Genomic DNA, 25,908 nt, shown 5'->3' on the forward strand with positions numbered 1-25,908 from the left:
ATGTGTGCTTGAACACTGGAATTCCATTTTTTAGTGTAATATTCCATATGTCAATTAGATCAAGCTGGTGACAGTGTGTTCAAGTTTGTTATAAATCTACTGATCTCCTGCCTTTTTATATTGATTGATAAGATAGAAGTGTTGAAAATTATAAGACAAACTGTAGCTTTTTACCCCTCCTTTCAGTTATGCCATTTTATACTTCATGTATTTTGAGAGTTTTCTTTATATATATAGCACACACACACATTTAGGAGTGTTATTTTTTTAATGCACTGATCCTTTACTCAATACAAAGTATTCCTCTTCATCTTTGGTATGAGTTCTTGTATATGAGTTTTCTTTGCTTAATATAGCTACCTTCCACTTATGTATGATTAGTATTTGTGTAGTGTATCATTTTCATCCTCTTATTTTTCTATTTATCCCATCTATTCTTTGTTCCCTTTTACTGCTGCCTTTTGCATTAAATACATTTATTGTTCCACTTAATCATATAGGTTTTTAAAATCTTTATTAAGGGCCACCCTAAGGTTTATAACATACACCAGTATATATTACACCCATCTTTCAAATAATGCATAGAGAATCTCACTACATTATGTTCTGTTTTTTCAGTCATCATGCTAGAATGTCATTCATTTTACTTGTTTGTTATAAATCCCACAATATTGTCATTATTTTTGCTTGAAACAATAAATAATATTTTTTAAATTTCAAGTTATATTTACCAACATATTTATCATTTCTAGCTTTCTTAATTTTTTCATGTGAATCCAGAGTGTCATAAGACATCATTTCTATTTGCTAAAGAACTTTCTTCAACTTTTTTCTAATGTAGATCTGTTGGCAGTATAAACCAAATTTCCTTTTCTATTCATCTGTTATTGGACACTGTTTATTTTGATTTCTTGGCTATTGTGAATAATACTACAATGAACATAGGGGTATAGACATCTCTTCGGCATGTTGATTTCAATTCCTTTGGATGTATCACAGGAAGTGGGATTTCTGAGTCATATGGCAATTCTATTTTAGGTTTTTGAAAAACCACCATATTGTTTTTCATAGCTGCTTCACTATTTTATATATCCACAACCAGTGGACAATGTTTTGAATTTCTCCACATCACCATCAACTCTTTGTATCTTGATTTTGACAACAATCCTAAGAGATATAAGGTGATATCTCTTTGTTGTTTTGATTTCCTCTCCCTGATAATTAATGATGTTGATCATCTGTTCAAACATGGTACTTTTTGGCCACTTGTATGTCTTCTTTGGAGATATTTCCATTTAAGTCATTTGCCTACTTCTTAATCAGCTTATTTCCTTTTGTGTGTGTGTGTGTGTGTTTGGTTTCAGTTTTTGCTACTAAGCTATAGAAGTTCCCTATATAGTCTTGAAATTTATCCCTTATTAGATATATGGTTTGCAAATATTTTCTCCCATTCTTCGGGTTGTCTTTTCACTTTGATTTTTTTCCTTTGCTATGCATAAGTTTTTCATTTTGTTTAGCTGGACATAATACCACTTGTCTATTTTTTATTTTGTTGCTTGTGCTTTGGTGTTATAACCAAGAAATCAATGTCAAGACCAAAGTCAAGCTTTTCTTCTGTTTCAATTTTACGATTTCAGATCAAGTTAAAGTCTAATTTTTTTGTGTGTGTAGGATGTAAGATCTCAATGTCTTTTCTTTCCTTCTTTTTGTTCCTTTCCTTCTTTCTTTCTTTATTTTCTCCTTCTCTCCTTTCCTCCCTCCCTCCCTTCTTTCCTTCCTTTGTTTCTTCCTTCCTTCCTTCTTTTCCTTCCTTCCTTTCCCTTCTTCCTTTCCCTTCCTCCCTCCCTTCTTCCCTCCCTCTCTTCCTTCCTTCCTTCCTTTCTTTCCCTTCTTTCTTTCCCTTCCTCCCTCCCTTCTTCCCTCCCTCTCTTCCTTCCTTCCTTCCTTCCTTCCTTCCTGCCTTCCTTCCTTCCTTCCTCCCTTCCTTCCTCCCTTCCTTCCTCATTGCTCTCTTCCTCCTTCTCTTCCCACCTTCTGTTTTTCCTTCCTTCCATCCATCCTTTCTTCCTTCCTTCCTTCCTTCCTTCCTTCCTTCCTTCCTTCCTTCCTTCCTCCCTTCCTTCCTTCCTTTTTTCCTTCTGTTGGAGAGACTATCCTTTCCACATTGTGTATTCTTGACAACCTTGTTAAAGATCAGTTGATTATATATGCATAGGGTTATTTTTAGGGTCTTTATTAGTCTATATGCATGTATTTATGCTGGTATCATATGGTTTTAATAACTATAGCTTTGAAATATATTTTTAAATCACGGAGTGTGATACCTCCTGTTCTCTTCTTTGTTCTTAGGATCGTTTTGGCTATTCTGGATCTTTTGTGGTGCTATATTAATTTCAGGATTGTTTTTAACTATTCCAGTTAAAACAAAAAAAAAAGGCCAGTGAGATTCTGATGGAAATAGTGAACACAGGACGTCTTTCCATTTTCCATTTATTTATGTCTCCTTCAATTTCTTGGAACAATGTTTTGTAGTTTTCAGTGTACTAGTCTTTCACCTCCTTGATTAAGTTTAATTATAAGTATTTTATTCTTTTTGAGGGCTATTGTAAAAGGAGTTATTTTCTGAATTTCCTTCTAATGGTTCATTGTTAGTATATAGGAATGCAAGTAATTTTACTAAATTGATTTATTAGTTCTAACAGTTAGTTTTTTTTCTGGAATCTTTATAGTTTTCTACATAAAATATTTACCCCTTATCCACAGGGGTGGGGGATATATTCCACGACCTTCAGAGGATGCCTGAAACTGTGGATATTACCAATCCCTGTATATACTGTGTTTTTTACTAAAGATACACTCTTATGGAAAATTTTGTTACATGATTTTTCTGAGTATATTGAGATGGGAATATATTTTTAAGTTCTTTATTCCATTAATGTGGTTTATCACAGTTATTAATTTTAGTATGTTGAACTATTTTTGCATTCCATGGATAAATTATACTTGACGATGATGTACGAGCTCTCTGATATGATGTATGAGCTCTCTAATATGCTGTTGTGTTGATGTGTTCTATAAATAGTGAACTTTATGATTATCTTAGGTTAATCTTAAATGATTTTTAATTCATGATTCAATTTATAATGTCTGTCTTTCAGAACATTTGATATGCTCTCTCCCCACCATATTTAATACTTTTTACTAACATTATACACATTTATTTAATGTCAATTCTTACTAGTACATAAGATGTCACTTAGGACTTAATGTCACTTCTACTAGTAGATAAGCTCCATGAGAATGAAAATGTTTTACTGTTTTGTTAATAACTGTATGTTCAGCTAGTATGTCAGTGTTTGGGGTACAGAATACTCAATAAATATTTGTTGAATGAATACTAGAAAAGAAGGAATCATATTTGAAAATGGAGATAATGTTATACTGGGGTGCTTTTTCTTCCTTGTACAGAATACTATGCTCAATTTGGAGTGGGTGGCAACAGATTACATCAGTTAGCCTCCTAGAAATTTGAAGCTAGATAAACTAAGACCTGTAAACATATGACAAGACAACAGAATAGTGAGTGGTAAAAAGGAGCTTTACAAATAAGTTAGCAGCCCCCTACCCCCCAGCACACACAAATGTACAGTATGGTAACAACACATAAAATATATAGATGCTTTTGAAAATTTTGAGTAAAGCAACACAAAAAGGAAAAAGAAAATGTAATCAAAATGATCACTGGGTCTTCAATAAACAATATGTTCATACTCATGCAATTCTAAATGTTTATTGAGTTCGACACTTAGAGTCATCAAATAATGGCAGACGTCCTCATTTTGTTTAGAGAACAAAAGGTAAATGGTATCAGTCTTCAAATGCACAAATGTAACTTCAAAAATGAAAATTGGGAAATGAAAAATTGAGATTGAAAGTCAGAGGAAAAAAGAGGTCAGAAAATGTCATTTTCTTACAGGGCAAGGATATAAAGTAGATTAATAATTTAATAGATACAAAGTTAATATATATTTTTTAAGGGATAAACTAGGATGGAAAGGAGTAGAACAGAGAGCTGATACCAGAAACTATGTATATATGTCATTCTTATTATAATATTTAAACAGTAGTACCACTTTTATTTTCAAATATGTATGCCACTTGAATAATAAGCTAAGCTATTATCAACGTGGGGAGAAGTTTGTTGTAAAGGTAGAGGTTTGGGATTTGGACTAAACTGGGTAAAATTTAGACTGTCACTCTGGGAAATCTATTGAACATCTCTCAGACTTGGTTTTCTCATGTATGAACAAATTGTGGTATTAAATGACATAATATGCACAAAATGCTTGACCACATGAAAGTGACTTATTAAATGTCAAAAAAAATGGATCTTTTTTTCCATTTTTTATTAATTGGACTTGAAGAAAAATGAGCTAAAATATGTATATTAATAGTAGAAACGTTGACTAAAACTACAACCCTAAAAAATTGCAAGATTTTTGCAGATAATTAGCATTATGATGTTATAAATCTTTATTTTTTTCTTTTTTTTATTATTGTAAGTTCTAGTGTACATGTGCACAACATGTAGGTTTGTTACATATGTATACTTGTGCCATGTTGGTGTGTTGCATCCATCTACTTGTCAGCACCCATCAACTCGTCATTTACATCAGGTATAACTTCCAATGGCATCCCTCCCCCCTCCCCACTCCCCATAATAGGGCCCGGTGTGTGATGTTCCCCTGTCAGAGTCTAAGTGATCTCACTGTTTAATTCCCACCTATGAGTAAGAACATGTGGTGTTTGGTTTTCTGTTCTTGTGATAGTGTGCTGAGAATGATGGTTTCCAGCTGCATCCATGTCCCTACAAAGGACACAAACTCATCCTTTTTTATGGCTGCATAGTATTCCATGGTGTATATGTGCCACATTTTCTTAATCCAGTCTGTCACTGATGGGCATTTGGGTTGATTCCAAGTCTTTGCTATTGTGAATAGTGCCACAATAAACATACGTGTGCATGTGTCTTTATAGCAGCATGATTTATATTCCTTTGGGTATACACCCAGTAATGGGATGGCTGGGTCATATGGTATTTCTAGTTCTAGATCCCTGAGGAATCGCCATACTGTTTTCCACAATGGTTGAACTAGTTTGCAATCCCACCAACAGTGTAAAAGTGTTCCTATTTCTCCACATCCTCTCCAGCACCTGTTGTTTCCTGACTTTTTAATGACTGCCAAATCTTTAAATGTAACCATCGTATAAAAAAAACTGGGCATCTTCTTTAAAAAGCATATGTCATGTGCTTTATTGTTTTTAAATAACATTAATCTAGAGTAGTCAGAAAGCATTTTGATCACAGTGAAATTACACTTAATAATTTTTCTAAATAATTTTGGCCATTCAAAGAAAAAAGAAAAATTTACTGAGTCATCTGCTATGGCACTTTCAAATTCATGATTATTTACTGTTTTTCTAATAAAGAATACAAAATTTTATGTAGACATACATTTATTTTTTGTAAAATATTGCTAATTCCACAGCAGAGTATTTGTAATGCTTATTAATTTTGCATTTTAATGTTATTCAGAAATTCCCCTCTCCAATCAGAAAAATATACACAGACCAATTCTGGGACTGGCAGTGTTTGCCTAGTTTTAACACTGTTGTCATCAAAACAACAAAATAACTTATTCAGTTAATTTTACAAATTCAGCAATAATAATTCAATATGTACTTTTTAAAAATATTGTGCAATCAATGTTTTTCAAAAGCTGTACCGTGCCAAGGATCATAATATATGTAAAAAAAGATTTCATAATGTGTCGGATTGATTTAGAACAACACTGAGGAAAATTGCTTCAAAGTTATGCTTAATATTAACAATTCAATTATACAGATTTAAAAAATATGTTTTTACATGTAACAGATTATTCTAATTCAAAATACTATAAAAAACTACGTTATACTCTGTACATTACAATTCTAAGACTTGCAGTATTTTCTAATAGTCAGAAAATACTGCAAGATTAATCAATTAAAAGTAATTTTTGGAAATGCTCTAACCAGAAATAAACATTTAAAAATTTATTCTAAATCTGTCTTTCTTAAGGAATCATAAACATTTCACTAATTAATTTCACAATGTTATTCTTAGAATAGAGGTTATGGGAAGAAAAAGAAATTTGCTCAATCTTATCAACCTAACAAATATTTCTCCAAGATTCCATGTAATTGACCTGATGTTGTGTATTGCTTTTGCAAATAAAGTAAAAGTTTTGTTTGTTGTTGTTGTTCTCCTTAACTGTGTTGGTAAAGTGTAAAATGTTCCTGTTTATTCTTACTACTTACTAGTGGTTTAAACACAATTTTCAACCATATTGAAGAGTATGGAGCCTAGGAATAAGCTTTGATTGTTATATCTTGTAAGATGGAAAGAGAATTTCCCCTAAATAATTCTCCATAATTTTTCCATATGGTTCAACTATTTAGTGTGAGTGAGTTTAAGAAAAGGGAGACCTGACAATCTTTAGACAAGTCAGAGTATTTTACATAAGGTAAGAACATACTATGATTCCAGGCCTTCTGACCCTCCCAACACACTGGCTGTGTACTGGAAGCACATAAAATGACAGTGACACTGGCTTGATCATATTAAGGGCCAACGTCAAAACATTTCATTTTCTTCTAAATGAATATCCAAGAAAAGTTTACTGCATGTGAAATGATTCAGTTGTAGCAGGACTGTTTAATCACAAAGGAGGAATTGGTTATTCTCTTCAAGAACAACTTACTTGGGGAGAGGCAACTAAAAGAAATTATCTGGACCAAGCTCTCCTGTATTCACCATACAGTCCCTAGAGAATGATACAAACAAAACAAGCAGACCTCGACATCGTGAAAACTGGAGAAAACATGCATTTATTAACTTTTGAGGAATCAAAGAGCAAAGATTTCTACTACCCTGATTGAGTTTACACCAAATGCTGGAGGAGGAGTAGTGCCGTTTGAGAGAATTGTTTAATCAACCTCTGTATAAGACATAATGTAGTGTTTGCATCAGCAACTATGCCAGATCCTTCCTAAGAAACAATACAATAAATGGGAGAATGTTAATTACCAAGCAATGTGGTGTCCTCTATGCTAACACTGTTAGCTACTTAGCATAATGCATAATTTGTATACATCTTTATTTGAATGATTGTGCTCACCAATATACATATAATTGGTTTTTAAAAGACGTGAATGATACAGCCTATTGTTGTGTCCAGATATAAGCACATTAGGAATAGTCTGCTTTCTATTTTATAACCAAGTCCCTCAAACCTTCTCTCTCTCCAAGGGCTGTAGACACTTCCATGAGTCCCTGTACATCCAAACATAAAACAATTAAAAGAGATTCCAGTCTTTGCCAAAGTAGCAGAGATATTGTACCGCTCATGAACATGAGTTTTTCTTCCTTACCCTTTCTGTCTATCAAGACCTAAAACTACCCAGTAACCAGGACTCAAAGGCACTCTCTTGTTGTCCCTTTGTTCAAGATGCCCCAATTCTGACACTGACTTCCCTGGTAGGTTTTTAAAAATTTACTTGTTTTCCTTTTATAATAGTCCCCCTATCCACAGTTTTACAGTTTTGCCTTCCCACAGTTTCAGTTACCCAAGGTCAACTTTGACAGAATAATATTAAAAGGAAAATTCTAGAAATAAACAAGTTATATGTTTTAAGTTACATGCCATACTAAGTAGCACAAAATCTCACTCCCTCCCACCCTGTCCCACCCAGGACATGAATCATCCCTTTGTCCAGTATGTTCACACTATATATGCTTCCCACCCATTAGCCACTTACTAGCCGTCTTAGTTATCACATTGGCTCTTGAAGTATTGCAGTGCTTGTGTTCATGTGGCCCTTATTTTACTTAGTGGCCCAAAGTGCAAGAGTAGCGATGCTGCCAATTTGGATATGCCAAAAAGAAGCCGTCAAGTGCCTCCTTGAAGTGAAAAGGTGAAAGTTCTCAAGTTAAGGAAAGAAAAATATCATATGCTGAGGTTGCTAAGATCTATAATAAGACCGAATCCTGTATCCATGAAATTGTAAAGAAGAGAAAAGAAATTTGTTCATACTATATATAGGTTTTGGTACTATCGGTAATTATACCAATAATTAGCATCAATTGGTGATGTTGGAAATTATTCCCCGTGGATAAGGGGGCTACTACTCTACCTACTGATAAGGGGGCTACTACTCTACCTACTGACCCCTCTCTATTCTGCTAAACTTTTCACAGCTATATATGCTACCTGTTTTACTAAACAGTTTTTCCGAAAGTATAACAGCTGTTGAGTTCTACCTATTTTATGAAGCTTCACTTGGCATGCCTTATATCTTCTCCTGATTCACAAGTAAAAGTAAGACAGAATAATTTAATTAGTAAGTTTAGATGAAAGTTGAATTTAAAAATATATAAGTATCCATCCCCTCAATCATCTATCCTTTGTGTTACACATAATCCACTTATACTCTTGGTTATTTTTAAATGTACAATTGAATTATTATTGACTATAGTCACTGTTGTGCTATTAAATAGTAGGTCTTATTCATTCTTTCTATTTTATTTTATACCCATTAACCAAGCCAATCTCCTCATCATCACTCCCCCACTACCCTTCCCAGCTTCTGGTAACCATCCTTCTACTCTCTATATCCATGAGTTCAATTGCTTTGATTTTTAGATCCCATGCAATGTGTGCCTTCCTGTGCCTGGCTTATTTCACTTAACGTAACTAAATACATCTATTATATACCCACAGAAAAAAATTTAAAACAATATTAATTATCTATAGCAGAGGTCAGCAAACTATGAGGGCCTGGAGAACAAATCCAGCTTGCCACTTTTTCTTGTAAATAGATTTTTATTGAAATACAAAAAAAGTACATATATAAAAAATAGAGGCAGTTCAACTGCAAATTTACTCATGTTTATACTGACATCTCAAGGGTTACATGAAACTCATGTGACAAGAAGCCTGCTTACCTCCTCACAACTAATGGCGCATTTTTCAGATTAATGAATTTTTCCTAGACCAAGGCATATTCTAAATCACATTTAATTAAAAATACTATCAAACCTATACAAGTACATAGTCCAAAAAGACAAGTTCCATAACATGTAAGTGCAGCCTCCTCTCTCCTTCCTACTCTCACACCATATTTCCACTCCACAGAGGCAGTCCCTTTACAGCCCCAAAACTAGGTATTCTCTTAACCTCCTTCCATATTTCTAACTGATTTTATTATTATTTCCTGCTTTTCAATTTAAATTATTATCTACCAGCTTTCTATTATGAAACAAAAAGGTATATCTTTCTTCTCATCCCTCATTCTGAATTTCCCTTTTCCCATCCTTTGAATATACAAGTCATGAGTCACTTAGCGATGGGGATAAATTCTGAGAAATGCATCATTAGACGATTTTGTCACTGGGCATAGACTGGACTTACAGAACCTAAATGGCACAGCCTAGCACGTACTACGCTATAGGGTATAACCTATTGATCTTAGTCAACATCATCACCGACATGTAAGCTCTGCACTGCTAAGTTTCAACAGCTATGATGTCACTAGGCAATAGGATTTTTTTAGCTCCATTACAATCCTATAGGACTACCATTGTATATTCATTCTGTCACTGAAATGTTATGTGGTGCATGACTGTAGTTCAATAATTTTTTTAAAACCAATCTTCAGTGTTTGCATTATTATGGCTGTTTTTCATAATATGGCATGTTGAGTGCTATAATTATATTTCCAATCTTGAGTGATCTGTTTTCCTTTCTAACTGTCTCTTTTGACCTTTGTTAGTTTTCTAACCACTCGTTACTAATTTAGAATCTGGCATGCATTAGTCTGCTTGGGCTACCATTAAAAATATACCCCAGATTTGGCCAGGCATGGTGGCTCACACCTGTAATCCCAGCACTTTGCGAGGCCAAGGCGGGCAGATCACCTGAGGTCAGGAGTTCGAGATCAGCCTGACCAACATGGAGAAACCCCATCTCTACTAAAACTACAAAAATAAATAAATAAAATAAAAATAAAAATAAATAGATGAATAAATATTTTAAAATTGGCCAGGAATGGTACCTGGAAGGTGGAGGTTGCAGCAAGCTGAGATCGAGCCATTCCACTCTAGCCTGGGCAAGAAAAGCAAAACTCGAGTCTCAAAAACAACAACAACTACTACAAAAACAACGCAGATTCTATGACTTAAACAAAAGACATTTATTTTCTCACAGTTCTGGCAACTGGAAGTTCTAGGACAAGGTCCCATCATAGCTGGTTTCCTCTGAGGCCTGTGACATTGGCCTCTTCACCTGGTTACTCTGTGTAGACATGCACCCCTGATATTTCTGTATATCCTATTATTTTATTCTCCTCTTTTAAGGACATCAGCGATATTAGATTAGAGTCTACCCTAATGGCTTCATTTTAACTTAATTATCTCTTTAAAAGCCCTATATCCAAATACAGTAACATTGTGAAGAACTAGGAGTTAGGGCTCCAACAAGTGAAAATAAAAGGGGAGACGCATTGCAATCCAAAACACCTGACCAGAAGTGGAAAGCTGTTCTCAATACACTCAACCACATCAGGTAACACCAGCTTGGTTTCCTCCCCAGAGGTGGCCTTCCCGAAGTTCTCCACTCCCCACAATGGTCTGACTGCTGGCACTGAGAGCCTGCTGTTTAGGGTCCACTTCCACCATTAGTATGGAAATTTTCATTCTCTCCTGTGGTGGATCCCCTGAAGCTACTTCTCTTTCACTCACTCCTTGTTTTTGGTAAACACATCTTCCAGCAGCTTCCAGAGAGTTGTGCATTCTTTAAAATCTTTAGTTTATATAAATAACTTCTTTTTACCTTCTTACTAGACCAAACTTTTGCCAGGATACAAAATTCTAAGTGAAAAAATATTTCCTTTCAGAATGTTGAAAGCATTGCCCCACTGTCTTCTGCCATTACTGATGAGAGGTCTGAAGACATTCTAACTTTCCACCCTTAGTTTTGAATATTTTCTTTTTTCTCCTATTTTTCCTCTTCCTCAGATGCCTTTTCCTTTTTACTTTGGCTTTTCTTTTGTTTCCTTCTTCTTGACCAGCACAGAACTTCTCTAGTCCTAATTGTATAATGACTGGGCCCTCTCAATTTGACAATTTCTGTGTGGAAAATTTGAGTGCATTATGTTTTTCATAATATTCTACCCCAGTGTTTCATAAAATCCCTTTCTTAAATTCCTACTATATTGATATTGCTTCTCCTTAGCTACCATAATTTTCTCACCTTTTAAATTCTTCTTTTACACTATTTGGTTTTATTGATTATTTTATTATTCTTCATTCTTCAATGTCCTTAGGTTTACGTTCTAGGCTTTTTATTAAATTATTCATTTGTTATGCTAGATTTAATTTCCAGGAGCTCTTTCAGGTTCACTGAATGTCTTGTTTTGTTTTGTGATCTAGTCTACTATACTTGTTTTATGTATGTACGATATTCTCATATAACTAGGAATATTTATTAAATACATATTTTAAGATTGATTTCTTTTCCCAGAACTATATGGTATTGTTTGTTTCCTCTGAGTTTCTCTTTTTGTGCATGTGTTTTTTGTTTGTTGCTTATTCCTTCTTGTTCTTGTTAGAAATGTCCTCAAAGCCCTGTGTCTGGTGTCTGAATACAAGTAGGAGTTAAGCACTCAAAAGAGATTAGTATTTGAGTGTAGGCAGAGAGCTTTTTTCATATAGATTTTATTTTAGAGTTATCAATTTTTAATATTGCACTAGGGAACACCAGGTTTCATATCTCTGCGCACACACACACAGACACACACACACACAGAGGCACACACTTTTGATTGATTGATATAAGGCATTTTATCTTGTGTTGAATCATTTCCCCTGAGGAAACTCCTCCAATCTTGTGTCAACATCAATAGAGATACGGATCAGACTGTAACAGTTCTCAGAGGCATTCACTGAGGCAACTTACTCTTAATTCCCTTAATTTTAGCATGGTACCTAGACTCTTAACTGTAGGTGGTGTTTCTGAGTAGAGAGTATCCCTGGATCAAATTATCCAAAACTCTTTTACCAGGATTAGGAAAGTAACCTGCAACGGATATGCAGAGGGGTTCAGAGAACTTACTTTTCTTACAGACTTATAACCAGTATTCATATATTTAGTCATACATATAACCCTACATTCAGAGACATCTGGTACCTCTATTTTCTGAGACTGTTGAGGTTCCGTTGCAAAAAGCAGCTTGCTGCTAATTTGTTTCCTGTCTCAACTTAAATTTTTACTTCCTTCACTGTTGCCACTCATCCATCTGCTTTGCAGCTTGCAAAATTATTATTAATATAAAATTAGTATTTTCTCATCCAACAAATCTGTTGTCCCTATAGGTGTAAATCTTCTTACTCATTACTTCCAATTTAGTAGTGTCGGAAAAAAAAAAAAAACAGAATACATTTGATTAACTAAAAGCTTCCAAATTCACATTATAAAGGGTACCCCAGAAGATATTATGTATTTATTTCCTAATGCTTACACCTCCCTTGTTACACAAAGATAGTATACATACTGAAAAACTGAAAATATTTTAAAGCCAAATTACCACTCGAACGGGCACAACACTCACAATGACATAAGTCAATCAATTATAGAAACACTTGATTATCTTCAGTTCAAATTCATTTCTTCGGTAAACATGTTTGGAGTACCTACGACGTTGAACCAATTAAAAGACGATTAAAGTAGTGCTTAAATGAACTGATGAATCAGTCTGATCTGAATTCAGGTAGTAATTGTGAAGAAAGCGGGGAGCAGATACTTTTTCTTATATATATATATAAGAAAAAGTATATATATAAAAATATATATATAAATATCTATAAATATCTATATATAAATATCTATATATAAAAATATATATATAAAGTATATATATAAATATATAAATATCTTATATATATAAGAAATATATATATAAATATATATATAAATATATATAAAAAGTATATATATAAATATATATATAAATATATATAAATATCTTATATATATATATAAGAAAAAGTATATATATATAAATATATTTCAAAAAAATTTTTAAAGTTTTCCAATCATTTTTTGGTCTACACTCTTCTTTTTTTTTTTTTTTTTTTTTTTTTTGTATTTTTTAGTAGAGACGGGGTTTCACCGTGTTAGCCAGGATGGTCTCGATCTCCTGACCTCGTGATCCACCTGTCTCTTAGCTTCTAGGGCTGCCAAACAAAATACCACAAGCTGGATGGCTTAAACAACAGAATTTTATTGTCTCACAGTTCTACAGACTAGAAATCAGAAATCAAGGTGTTGACAGGGTTGGGTCTTCCTGAGAGCTGTGAGGGAAGGATCTGCTCCAGACCTCTCTCCTTGGCATGTATATTGCCAAATTCATGTTTACATGGTGTTTTCCCTGTATACATGGCTGCCTTCAAATTTTCTCTTTTTATAAGGACACTGGTCATATTAGATTAGTGCCTATGCTAATGGTCTCATTATAAATTTATTACTTCTTTCAACACCTTATCACCACATAAGTTCACATGCTGAGGTACTAAGGGTTGGGACTTCAACATAAGAATTTTGCACGGCCACAATTCAGCTAATAGCTGTCACTCCAAATGAAAGATGAGAAAATCAGTTTAAAATCTTAGACATAGATAAGTAGTTTAGGTAAATTAGAATGAGGACAACACAGAGCCTGCCCATTCAGAACTTACAGTCCTAGATTAATGTAAAAGAGTATGCCTATTAAGTGCTCCAGAAGAGAATAAAACATATACCTGAAAGACTTATGCACATTTTGCCTTTTCCCAGTTGCTATAAAAACCACCAATTGTTCTCATATGTCCACACACCACAGATAATGGCTACAGATGGAGTCAATGGCTTATAAACACAGGAGATAGTAGAATTTACTGAACATAAAATAATGAAGCACTTTTAAAAGTAATAAAATGAAAATTTTAAAATACAGTTTATACCATTATTTGCTTTATACAATTTAATTTAGTTATAAGTTTAATAGAACTGTGAAACTAAAAAATGCATCATAAATATCATATAAGCAAAAGGTTACCAAACTGAAATGTGTTTCAGAATTACCTGGGGAGCTTTTAAAAATATAAAGATTGTTGATTACCACCCCAAATATCTTGAATAGAAGGTTCTCAAATGCATATTTTTAAGAAACTCTCCAATTGGTTCTAATGCGTTTTCCATCTGTTTTGTCTTAAGGTTGAAAAAACTGAGGCCACTTTAACAAAACTACAACTCATAAGACATATTTAATTACAAAAAGGGGTCTAGTTCTGTTTATATATGATTCATTTTGACCAACAGATTATGAGAGTATTTGTAGAAACTATTTGAAAAACACTTTCGTTAATACAATCGATACAACTGTTCTTAAGGAAAAGGCAGCTCTGTAATATTTGTTTCCTTTTAGTAAAACTTTAAGGTCACCAATAGTTAATGTTGGCAGATTTTTAAAAATTCAAATTTAAAAAATTATTTTAAAATGGAAAGCACAACTTACTAAAAGAGATTTTAGAAACTTACAGATGATGTCCTATCCACTTCACAACGGCTACTGAGAATAAAACAGGCCTCGGCGTCATCCATCCTAAATACAGACGGAAAAACAAAATAATCACACACTGAAATATCTACACGTTTTCTGAAAAATAGAATTTAAGTCTTTAGTCCATATATTGCACAAAATGTACATGTAGACCATGTGTATCCTTAAGCTTAAATGAAAGTTGAATTTCTAGTAGATCTTAACTATATCTGACTCTGAAGAAAAAAAAATCTGCTACTGGGTTGTCTATTATAACTCAATGTTTTATGACAAAAGTTAATAAAAGTCAAACTTTATTCCTTTTTACTATTAAATGTATTTTATATGCATGCTTTGAGTAAATTAAGGGGATATATTGGTCTTTATTTTATGACTAATCGTATTTTAACTGTAATGTCTGAATCAAACTAAGAGGGGTGGAATACAGCTTCTCTGTATTCATAAGTCAAACTCTACTCTGTATTTATACTTCCTGGAGATCATTCATCCTTTCCCAAGCCCCTTCCCCTCATGCTAGGGTTCAATATTTCCTAAGTTTAGTGATGAAGACACAGTATATTTTAGTGTTTGATACATGATGTTCCAAAAGCACAGGAATGTTTATTTTCAAAATGAGGAATGATTTATCTCTGTGGTTCACTGTGATAAAGTAAATGTTTTCCAAAAAAAAATTTTCTATGAAGAGGAAATATAAAAGTCTTTGAAATAAGACCAAACCAAACAGTTGTGGGAAGATGTTGCGCCATGGTTATTAAGATAATACGAGTGTTGGATAACTTTCTCTAAATACCATTTTCAACGAAGCAATTCAAAACTCATGCGACTAACCTATGAAACTTGTTTGGAGAATCCTACTCCATGCTCTATGCATAAGGAATTGCACTGAAAAATGTATTAGTTTATATTAAATCCCAAATCTTTTATAGGAAGCTAAGATTGGAAATGAACATAAAAATGGATACTGCGTCACTCTTATTTTTTAAAATAGCTTTTTGAGTATGACCAGCCAGCTACCTCTCTCTCTCCTTCATTCCCTTCACTTTTCCTTTATTCCCATGGAGGAATTCTTCTTGTAAATATGATTGCTTTTACCAAGAGATCATTTTAAGACTATTAGTAATAAATTAGTTATATTAATCCTAAATAGTATATAGCTTAGATACTAATAGCTATACCAATAACTCAGATAAATTTGTTAGATAGAAAGAAGTCTCCATATATTACACAAATTCATATGGAACATAATATGAATATTACTCATGCTTATTGTGTGAAGAACTTAGCTGTCATACAATAAATAAGGAATATTGATTCTTACACCAATTAATACAAAGATCTAGATTACAGTAGTATCTAAGCGTCTATTTCTCTAGCACACCCAAATAATGAGTATAGATAGCAAACTCTAAACACCTAAAACCAGGGTTTACCTGATGTGCTGGGAAAATCTGATGACTTATAGAACTGTCACATGTACACTGACCACAAATATATTTAATCCACCTAAAAGATGAATATACTCTCAAAGAAATGTAACTTTCCAATTAGGTAACACTCATTATATCCTGCTAGTTTTTCGTGATGTTTTTGTTTCAGAAGTTAAATCAGTGAAAAAATACTCCATTAAATTGACTTCATTATATATAAATCAAAGGTAACATCAGAGTTCCTGACTAGGTATCTAATCATCATTTGAAGGATTATGCAGCACAAAGGAGTCTGGAAGTCTGTTCCACAAAACAGTTGACTTTTCTTCTGTTCTTTTCCAACCCCCACTAGACACATACACACACACACACACACACACACACTTGCAAACACGGTGAAGACAGGCACAAACACACACCCACTCGTGCACACTCAGGTTATCCAGGAAAGAAAAAAAAAGTATAAAGCACTTATGATATTCAATTCAGTGGGGAGACTTTTAAATCTAGAAGGGCATGTAGGGCAACTCAAGGATAAACATGAAGACATCTTTAAAACTTTAAAAACAGCAGAAAATATTGAGCAAAACCACTTTTGTTGAAGACACCTTCCGGCATCTGAAACTAAGGACATTGTTTTGCAGAAACTCTGTTTCCCTGGTGTCCACACTCTGCTCAATAATACTCACACTCTGCTCATATGATATAACTCGTTAACTTGTGACAAATGTTTAAGACCATGTCACCTTTAAGACAAATTGCCTGGTACATGCACAAAAAGAAGAGGATAGCTAAGTAAGACCTGTCACCTTTCTGATTCCTCTAGTCCACAGCAACCATTTTGTCTCTGACCCCAGGGAACACAAGTGCTGTCTGTCCAATACATAGTGCAAGGTCTTTAAAACGTAAACCCTAACTCACACTGCACTGGTATGTCACATCATATTTAGCCCACAATTTTTATATGTGGAATAAAAACAGTATCCAGGGATTTGGAGACTACTCTAACAGTGAGTCTAGATGCCTCTGTGAATCTCTGACAGCTTAAGATAATTATACTGGGCCACTTTTCTCATTGTGTTGTGTGGTCACAGTCTGCTGAACAATTCTGCCTTGAGATGAGGCTGAAAAAGAGGAGTAAACACACTGATTTCATGATACATTTTTAACCTTTTAGTTTGGCCAGCAGAGGGACTAAGGCAAAAGTCTACACTCAAACATTAACACATCTTGCAACACCGAAAATTGCTAAAATTTGGAGGAAAGAGAAAATATTAAGTCACTCAAAACTGTAAGCTGCAAGATGAAAGGCAGGGATACTTACTTTGCTCTCAATAAGTCTTGATCTTTAAGGGCTGAACCTTGAAGGTAGATAACTCTTTGGGACCACATTGGAATCTGCAGTACCCTTCGAACTTGTACATCCATTTCAGTAGGACACAAAATCACCACATAATAATCCTATTCAAAACAAAATGGGCAATGGAATAGAAACAATAATGTTTTATGCTATACTACATTGAAAAATAAAATATCTAAGAAAAACCTGAAATATGATAAAATTGAAATGAACTTTTGCTAATAAAATTTCACATTTAAAACCTGTGCATATATTAAATAGCATTACACCATAATAAATACAACTGGGACATACACAAATCGCATAAACCAATAAGTTCATCTCAACTTATTTCAATCTTACTAAGAGCATAAGGGAAGGTAATCAGTGGTTATACCTGGCACACACTTTCACATTGTGAAGATTTAGTTCTATCCACGGACTGATCCTAAAATATACATTGAACACCAGGCAGAAACATTTAAGTATCAATTCATACTTCATTACTTTTAGGATCAAAACTGTGGTAGCGATTTATATCATTTGGCTATATAATTATGATACAATAATTTTAAACAGTTTCTGGTGGATATTTGAATGAATAAGGATTCATAATAACACTGAAAATACTGACAAAATAAATTAAAAGAACATTATATCAAAATATTATAAATATATGGTCATTTGGAGAAAATTACATCTGAGTGGTGAAACGGTTTAAAACAATGATCTATAGAAATTAAAATTCTCTGGTAAACTTTCACCATTTTACCGCTGTGAAATATATCTACTAGGAATTTCTGGAGTTTAAATAATTCTCTACATTGATACTAGACAAAGTTAATGACTGTGTGATATGGTTTGGATTTGTGTCCCTGCCCAAACCTCTTGTTAAACTGTAAGCCCAAATGTTAAGGGAGGGGCCTGCTGGGAGTTGACTGAATCACGGTGGCAGATTTCTCCCTTGCTGTTCTCCTGATAGTGAGTGTATATCACACCCTCTTCCTCCTGCTCTGGCCATGTGAGGACACACCTGCTTCCCTTTCATATTACATATGACTGTAAGTTTCCTTAGGCCTCTCCAACCATGTTTCCAGTATAGCCGGTGGAATCATAAGTCAATTAAATCTCTTCTTTGTACATTGCCCACTGTCAGGTATTTCTTTATAGCAGTGTGAGAACAGGCTAATAAACCATGGGATCAGAATTTTCCCCCAAATGGATTTTCTTTATGGGTTATAAGAAGTAAGCTTGAAATTAATTAAATATAAATAATTAAAAAAAACAAATAAGTATGGAGTTGCTATTAAAAATTCAAGTTAACATGAAAAGAGTGAAATGAAAACAAAACAAAAGAATAAGAACAAAATGATTCTGTCATTTCAGACAGAACAAAATGATTCTACCATTTAAGAATCAATTGTAAATTAGGTGTTTTAAAACACAAAAATATAGTATTTATAAAGGTCTCCAAAATATTCACAAATCAATATTTCTTTGTTTTGTAAGGAAAGGATAATTAGATATACTAAGCATTGTCTTGAAGTCTAGAGTTATTCAACTTCTTGACACAAATTGGTTGAGTTAATACAAGACCTTCAAATATATTAAGTGCAGTAATCAGGAAAGGAGATTAATGCCGTGACCCATAGCAGAAAGTGGAAATATTCAAGAATTTGATCTGCATAGACAGAAAAAAAGTTTCTTCTTAATTCATATTCTCAATTCACCTAGTTATTGTCCAATTTTTGATCGTGTATTGCTATACAAATAGGACCTATTTATACTTCAGGAAACAGAAGAAAAAAAATGAAAGTCCCAGACTTCCACATTTTCATTAGCAATCCTTGATAAAATTCTGCAGTATTTAACTGAGCAGATGATATTGAAATGGTTTCCTTCTTGTTTTATCATATTTTATCTTAAAATTCACTGTTTCATAAAAATATCATTTATGCTCTACCCAAGGGAGAAAAAGCAATCTTTTAATTCAAAGAAAAATCTTCTTTGTACCATTAACATTATTCCATCTGTCTTTTAGCGTAGATACAGAAGGAAACTTAAAATACTGTGTATTCCTCCAGCATTTTTTTTCTATGTTCCTGGTTATATTTGTGGTTCTTCATTTACTCTTTCTATATTTGGTTGTATAAATAAAAATCCTCCACAAAGCAGGCTGCACCATCAGTTAATTGACTTTGACAATATGTTAGTAGGTACAATCCAGTATAGTACATAACGTAAGCCAAATGTACCTGGAGTCGAGGATGAGCATAGAATTCATTTAAAAAATCCATAAGTAAATCAATCTTCAGTGAGCTGACACACAGGACGACATGCTTTTCAGTTTGAGCTCTATGTCGACTATAGTTTCCACCTGACTTTTGTCTCTCCATCCACAAATAAGCCAGCTGTTCAAACTGTAATATATTTTCCACATATGAGTGAAAAACAAGGTAAGGAAATAAATAAATCAATGCAATACATCTATTGTTTATTAAGTACTTTCAATTTCCCAGACGGAACTCATTGAGATTCTAATTGTCAGTGTTCCCCTTCAACAACAGACTTTTCATATAATTTCTACAGGGCTGCAAATGCCTCCCAGGGGCTTCAGGTCTCTAAGGAAACATATTAACATGATTTTGCTATTACATAATAACAGGCCACAAAGAGGTTTGTACCTCTGCTTTATGTCCAGTAGAGCTGAGTGAAACAGAAAAGCCTCTGCTATTTTCCAACATTCTCTGTCAAGTTCTAACCACATCTCATGCAATAGGAGTTACTCTTACCACAACACACAAGGCCACATTCTAGCTGTACAGTAGCCAGCAACTGAGGAAAGTGAAAGGTGCAAGGGAGGGATGTCAGGAAGAAAGACATGCATGGATTTATTGGAGTAGGAAGGCCATTTTTGTAGGTATTCTATTCAGAAACATTGCAGCCAAAGTTTTGCAACGGAATATGCAAGTTTGGTTTGCATTTCCCCATAGCCTGCTTCTGATCTGCCCACACATGGACACCCAGGGCTTATTATAGGAAAGAGTTAGAGATTGCATCTACTTATTTTTAATTTCATTTATATATCTGTCCCTTTGCAACCTCCTTACTCATTCCCCAAAGTGCCACATAATATTTACATACCATGTTCAGACTTTTTCTTTTTTCTTTTTTTTTTTTTTTTTTTTTTTTTGTGGAGATGAGATTTTGCCTTATAGCCCAAGCTCATCTTGAACTCCTGGGCTCAAGCCATCCATCTGCCTCAGCCTCCCAAAATACTGGGATTATAGGCATGAGCCACTGTACCTGGCCCAGATTTTGTTTTATTTGGCCAACATAAGTAATCGATTTGTCTTCATTGCACTGCATGATTTTGTGGTTTATTTTGAGGAACCAAGATAAATCAACCCTTCACAACTTTATTTCTTTGATCTAACATCCTATAATTTAAAACTACATTATTCTATATTTAATATAATTACTCTATATTTAAAAAAAATCTTGAAGGATTGAAATGAGATGAGCGCCGTCAATTATGACTAGAAGGATAAAAGAAACAACTTGGTGTTTCTAAGAAAATGTAAAATGACATTTCTGCAGTAATTTATGTAATTGCTTAAATGTAATGATAGTATGTGTTAGTAAATTATTGTTAGATAGATAAGCCACTTTCCATTTCTTATTAAATGTGGAGGATTCAATTTCATGTCTCTGTACATTTTCATACAATGTAAGATGGTTATGTTTACCTGTATGGGTAGAACCACAAGAGCAACACAAATCATAGCAACGACAAAAAGCTTGGAGGACCATGTTTCAGGAGTGACATCCCCAAAGCCCACAGTAGAAAACGTCACAATGCAGAAATAAAGGGAGTCAAAGAGATTCAGCTTCTTTCCTATTCGTTCCAGATGTTGGATCCCACAAATGCTAAAGAAACAAATATGAATTAAACTTAAATCTTTCAAATGGGACATAAAAGTTCTCATCATTATTCTGTTGAAAGCCAAAGCACATTTCATAAAGCAATTTAATAGTTAGGCTCTTATATTTTATAATATATTTTTCTAAGAAAAACATAATTAGTAAGTTATTTTCCTACATTGACCAGATATGCTCTTATTTTGATTAGTGACCAAATATGGTAGTTAAAATATCACATAGTATATTTGAGTAACATGTAAAACGAACAGACAATTTCATGGGTGATACACAAAGACACCGAATGAACATCGAGATCAGAAATTGCTACACTGAATCCTTACCAAAATACCAAGTCTTTTCTTTTTCTTTTTTTATAATTTAGGAAGAAGAGATAGTAAAAGACTTGAGGAGTTAACAATTTCCAAGTGCTATAGTTTGAATGTTGTCCCCTCCAAAACTCATGTCAAGAGCAAACACATTCAAAAGCTAGCAGAAGGCAAGAAATAACTAAGATCAGAGCAGAATTGAAGGAGATAGAGAAACAAAAAACCCTCCAAAAATCAGTGAAACCAGGAGCTGGTTTTTTGAAAAAATCAATAAAATTGATAGACCGCTAGCAAGACTAATAAAGAAGAAAAGAGAAAAGAATCAAATAGATGCAATAAAAAATGATACAGGGGATATCACCACTGAACCCACAGAAATACAAACTACCATCAGAGAATACTATAAACACCTCTACGCAAATAAACTAGAAAACCTAGAAGAAATGGAGAATTTCCTGGACACTTACACTCTCTCAAGACTAAACCAGGAAGAAATTGAATCCCTGAATAGACCAATAGCAGGCTCTGAGATTGAGGCAATAATTAATAGCCTACCAACCAAAAAACATCCAGGACCAGACGGATTCACAGCCAAATTCTACCAGAGGTACAAGGAGGAGTTGGTACCATTCCTTCTGAAACTATTCCAATCCATAGAAAAAGAGGGAATCCTCCCTAACTCATTTCACGAGGCCAACATCATCCTGATACCAAAACCTGACAGAGATACAACCAAAAAAGAGGATTTTAGACCAATATCCCTGAAGAACATCGATGCAAAAATCCTCAATAAAATACTGGCAAACCGAATCCAGCAGCACATCAAAAAGCTTATCCACCATGATCAAGTGGGCTTCATCCCTGGGATGCAAGGCTGGTTCAACGTATGCAAATCAATAAATGTAATCCAGCATATAAACAGAACCAAAGACAAAAACCACATGATTATCTCAATAGATGCAGAAAAGGCCTTTGACAAAATTCAGCAGCCCTTCATGTTAAAACTCTCAATAAATTCGGTATTGATGGAACATTTCTCAAAATAATAAGAGCTACTTATGACAAACCCATAATCAATATCATACTGAATGGGCAAAAACTGGAAGCATTCCCTTTGAAAACTGGCACAAGACAGGGATGCCCTCTCTCACCACTCCCATTCAACATAGTGTTGGAAGTTCTGGCTAGGGCAATCAGGCAAGAGAAAGAAATCAAGGGAATTCAGTTAGGAAAAGAAGAACTCAAATTGTCCCTGTTTGCAGCTGACATGATTGTATATTTAGAAAACCCCACTGTCTCAGCCCAAAATCTCCTTAAGCTGATGAGCAACTTCAGCAAAGTCTCAGGATACAAAATCAATGTGCAAAAGTCACAAGCATTCTTATACACCAGTAACAGACAGAGAGCCAAATCATGAAAGAACTACCATTCACAATAGCTTCGAAGAGAATAAAATACCTAGGAATCCAACTTACAAGGGATGTAAAGGACCTCTTCAAGGAGAACTACAAACCACTGCTCAGTGAAATAAAAGAGGACACAAACAAATGGAAGAACATACCATGCTCATGGATAGGTAGAATCAATATTGTGAAAATGGTCATACTGACCAAGGTAATTTATAGATTCAATTCCATCCCCATTAAGCTACCAAAGACTTTCTTCACAGAATTGGAAAAAAACTGCTTTAAAGTTCATATGGAACCAAAAAAGACCCCGCATTGCCAAGGCAATCCTAAGCCAAAAGAACAAAGCTGGAGGCATCATGCTACCTGACTTCAAACTATACTACAAGGCTACAGTAACCAAAACAGCATGGTACTGGTACAAAAACAGAGATATAGACCAATGGAACAGAACAGAGTCCTCAGAAATAACACCACACATCTACAGCCATCTGATCTTTGACAAACCCGAGAGAAACAAGAAATGGGGAAAGGATTCCCTATTTAATAAATGGTGCTGGGAAAATTGGCTAGCCATAAGTAGAAAGCTGAAACTGGATCCTTTCCTTACTCCTTATAAGAAATTAATTCAAGATGGATTAGAGACTTAAATGTTAGACCTAAAACCATAAAATCCTCAGAAGAAAACCTTGGCAATATCATTCAGGACATAGGCATGGGCAAGGACTTCATGTCTAAAACACCAAAAGCAATGGCAACAAAAGCCAAAATTGACAAATGGGATCTAATTAAACTAAAGAGCTTCTGCACAGCAAAAGAAACTACCATCAGAGTGAACAGGAAAGCTACAGAATGGGAGAAAATTTTTGCAATCAAAAACTCATCTGACAAAGGGCTAATATCCAGAACCTATAAAGAACTCAATCAAATTTACAGGAAAAAAACAAACAACCCCATCAAAAAGTGGGCAAAGGATATGAACAGACACTTCTCAAAAGAAGACATTCATACAGCCAACAGACACATGAAAAAATGCTCATCATCACTCACCATCAGAGAAATGCAAATCAAAACCACAATGAGATACCATCTCACACCAGTTAGAATGGCAAGCATTAAAAAATCAGGAAACAACAGGTGCTGGAGAGGATGTGGAGAAATAGGAACACTTTTACACTGTTGATGGGACTGTAAACTAGTTCAACCATTGTGGAAAACAGTGTGGCGATTCCTCAAGGATCTAGAATTAGAAATACCATTTGACCCAGTCATCCCATTACTGGGGATATACCCAAAAGATTATAAGTCATGCTGCTATAAAGACATATGCACACATATGTTTATTGCGGCACTATTCACAATAGCAAAGACTTGGAATCAACCCAAATGTCCATCAGTGACAGATTGGATTAAGAAAATGTGGCACATATACACCATGGAATACTATGCAGCTATAAAAAAGGATGAGTTCATGTCCTTTGTAGGCACATGGATGGAGCTGGAAACCATCATTCTCAGCAAACTATCACAAGAACAGAAAATCAAATACCGCATGTTCTCACTCATAGGTGGGAACTGAACAATGAGATCACTTGGACACAGGAAGGGGAACATCACATACCAGGACCTATTATGAAGGGGGGGGAGTGGGGAGGGGGAAGGGATAACATTAGGAGATATACTTAATGTAAATGATGAGTTAATAGGTGCAGCACACCAACATGGCACATGTGTACATATGTAACAAACCTGTACGTTATGCACATGTACCCTAGAACTTAAAGTATATTAAAATACATATATATATAATCAGACTACACAGTTACACTGCTATTCAAACTGTGTTCTAGCAAATAATGCTTAGGAAGCTTTTAACATTAAGAAGCTTCCCCCCAAAAAGGAATACACTGACTTCATTATGATATACTGCTATGAATGTACATAATTCAAGCATATCCAATAAAATGATACCAGAGGAAAAAAAAAAACAATTGATTGCCATTGTACCATACTAAGAGGTGAGACCGTTAAGAGGTGTTTAGGTCAGAAGGGCTCCACCAACATGAATGAACTAATGTTGGTATCCTGGGAATGGGCTCCCTCACATGCTCTCCCTCTCTCTCTCTCTCTCTCTCTCTCTGTCTCTGTCTCATGTGTGCTTCCTCTCTCTCTTTGCCCTTCTACCATGTTATGAGATAGCAGGAAGACCCTCACCAGTTGCCAGCACCTTGATCTTGGATTCCCAGCATCCAAAACCAATATGAGCCAATACATTTCCATTTATTATAAATTACCTAGTTTCAGGTATTATCTTATGGCAGCACAAAATGGACTAAGACACCAAACCATTCTTAAAACAAGTCCTTAAATGAATCAATCATTTGTACAAAGCTATTGATGAGGTGACAGTAAGGGAGCAGTGTAAAAGTTGTTAAATGTCCTCAAATTAGAAATGTGTCAAAATAACATTAGGAATAATGCTGCTATTAGCAAAAAACAGTAAAGTGAGACTATGAATAATAAAATATATTGTGCAATGTTGGAGGAAGATGTAAGATTTGCAACACAGCAATCAGTGTATAATTGCTATGGTTTGAATGTCTGTGTCTCCTCCAAAATTCATGTTGAAACTTAAATTCACAATGCAACATTATTTAGAGGTGAGCTTTAGGAGGTGATTAAATCTGGAGCTCTCAAGAATGGGATTAGAAATCTTATAAAAGTGTTGGAGGGAACTAGCTAGTCCTCTTTTTGCTCTTATGCCTTCTGCCGTGTGAAGACACAGCAACAAT

General features: G+C 34.4%; 1 protein-coding gene across 8 annotated transcripts in view; it reads right to left on the reverse strand.

Moving 5' to 3' along the window:
• LOC105484650 (potassium sodium-activated channel subfamily T member 2) overlaps positions 1–25,908 on the reverse strand; it is a 402,402-nt gene that overhangs the window by 197,374 nt on the left and 179,120 nt on the right. For all 8 annotated transcript variants that reach the window (XM_071077455.1, XM_011746475.2, XM_071077482.1 and 5 more), the window contains exons 9-12: positions 21,210–21,390; positions 19,716–19,880; positions 17,446–17,582; positions 14,673–14,736 (exon numbers count right to left, since the gene is read on the reverse strand). In XM_071077455.1, coding sequence (XP_070933556.1) covers positions 14,673–14,736; positions 17,446–17,582; positions 19,716–19,880; positions 21,210–21,390 — 547 coding nt within the window. The remainder of the gene's footprint in view (positions 1–14,672; positions 14,737–17,445; positions 17,583–19,715; positions 19,881–21,209; positions 21,391–25,908) is intronic.

This window comes from Macaca nemestrina, chromosome 1, assembly GCF_043159975.1.
Source record: "Macaca nemestrina isolate mMacNem1 chromosome 1, mMacNem.hap1, whole genome shotgun sequence".
NCBI classification, from domain to species: Eukaryota; Metazoa; Chordata; class Mammalia; order Primates; family Cercopithecidae; genus Macaca; species Macaca nemestrina.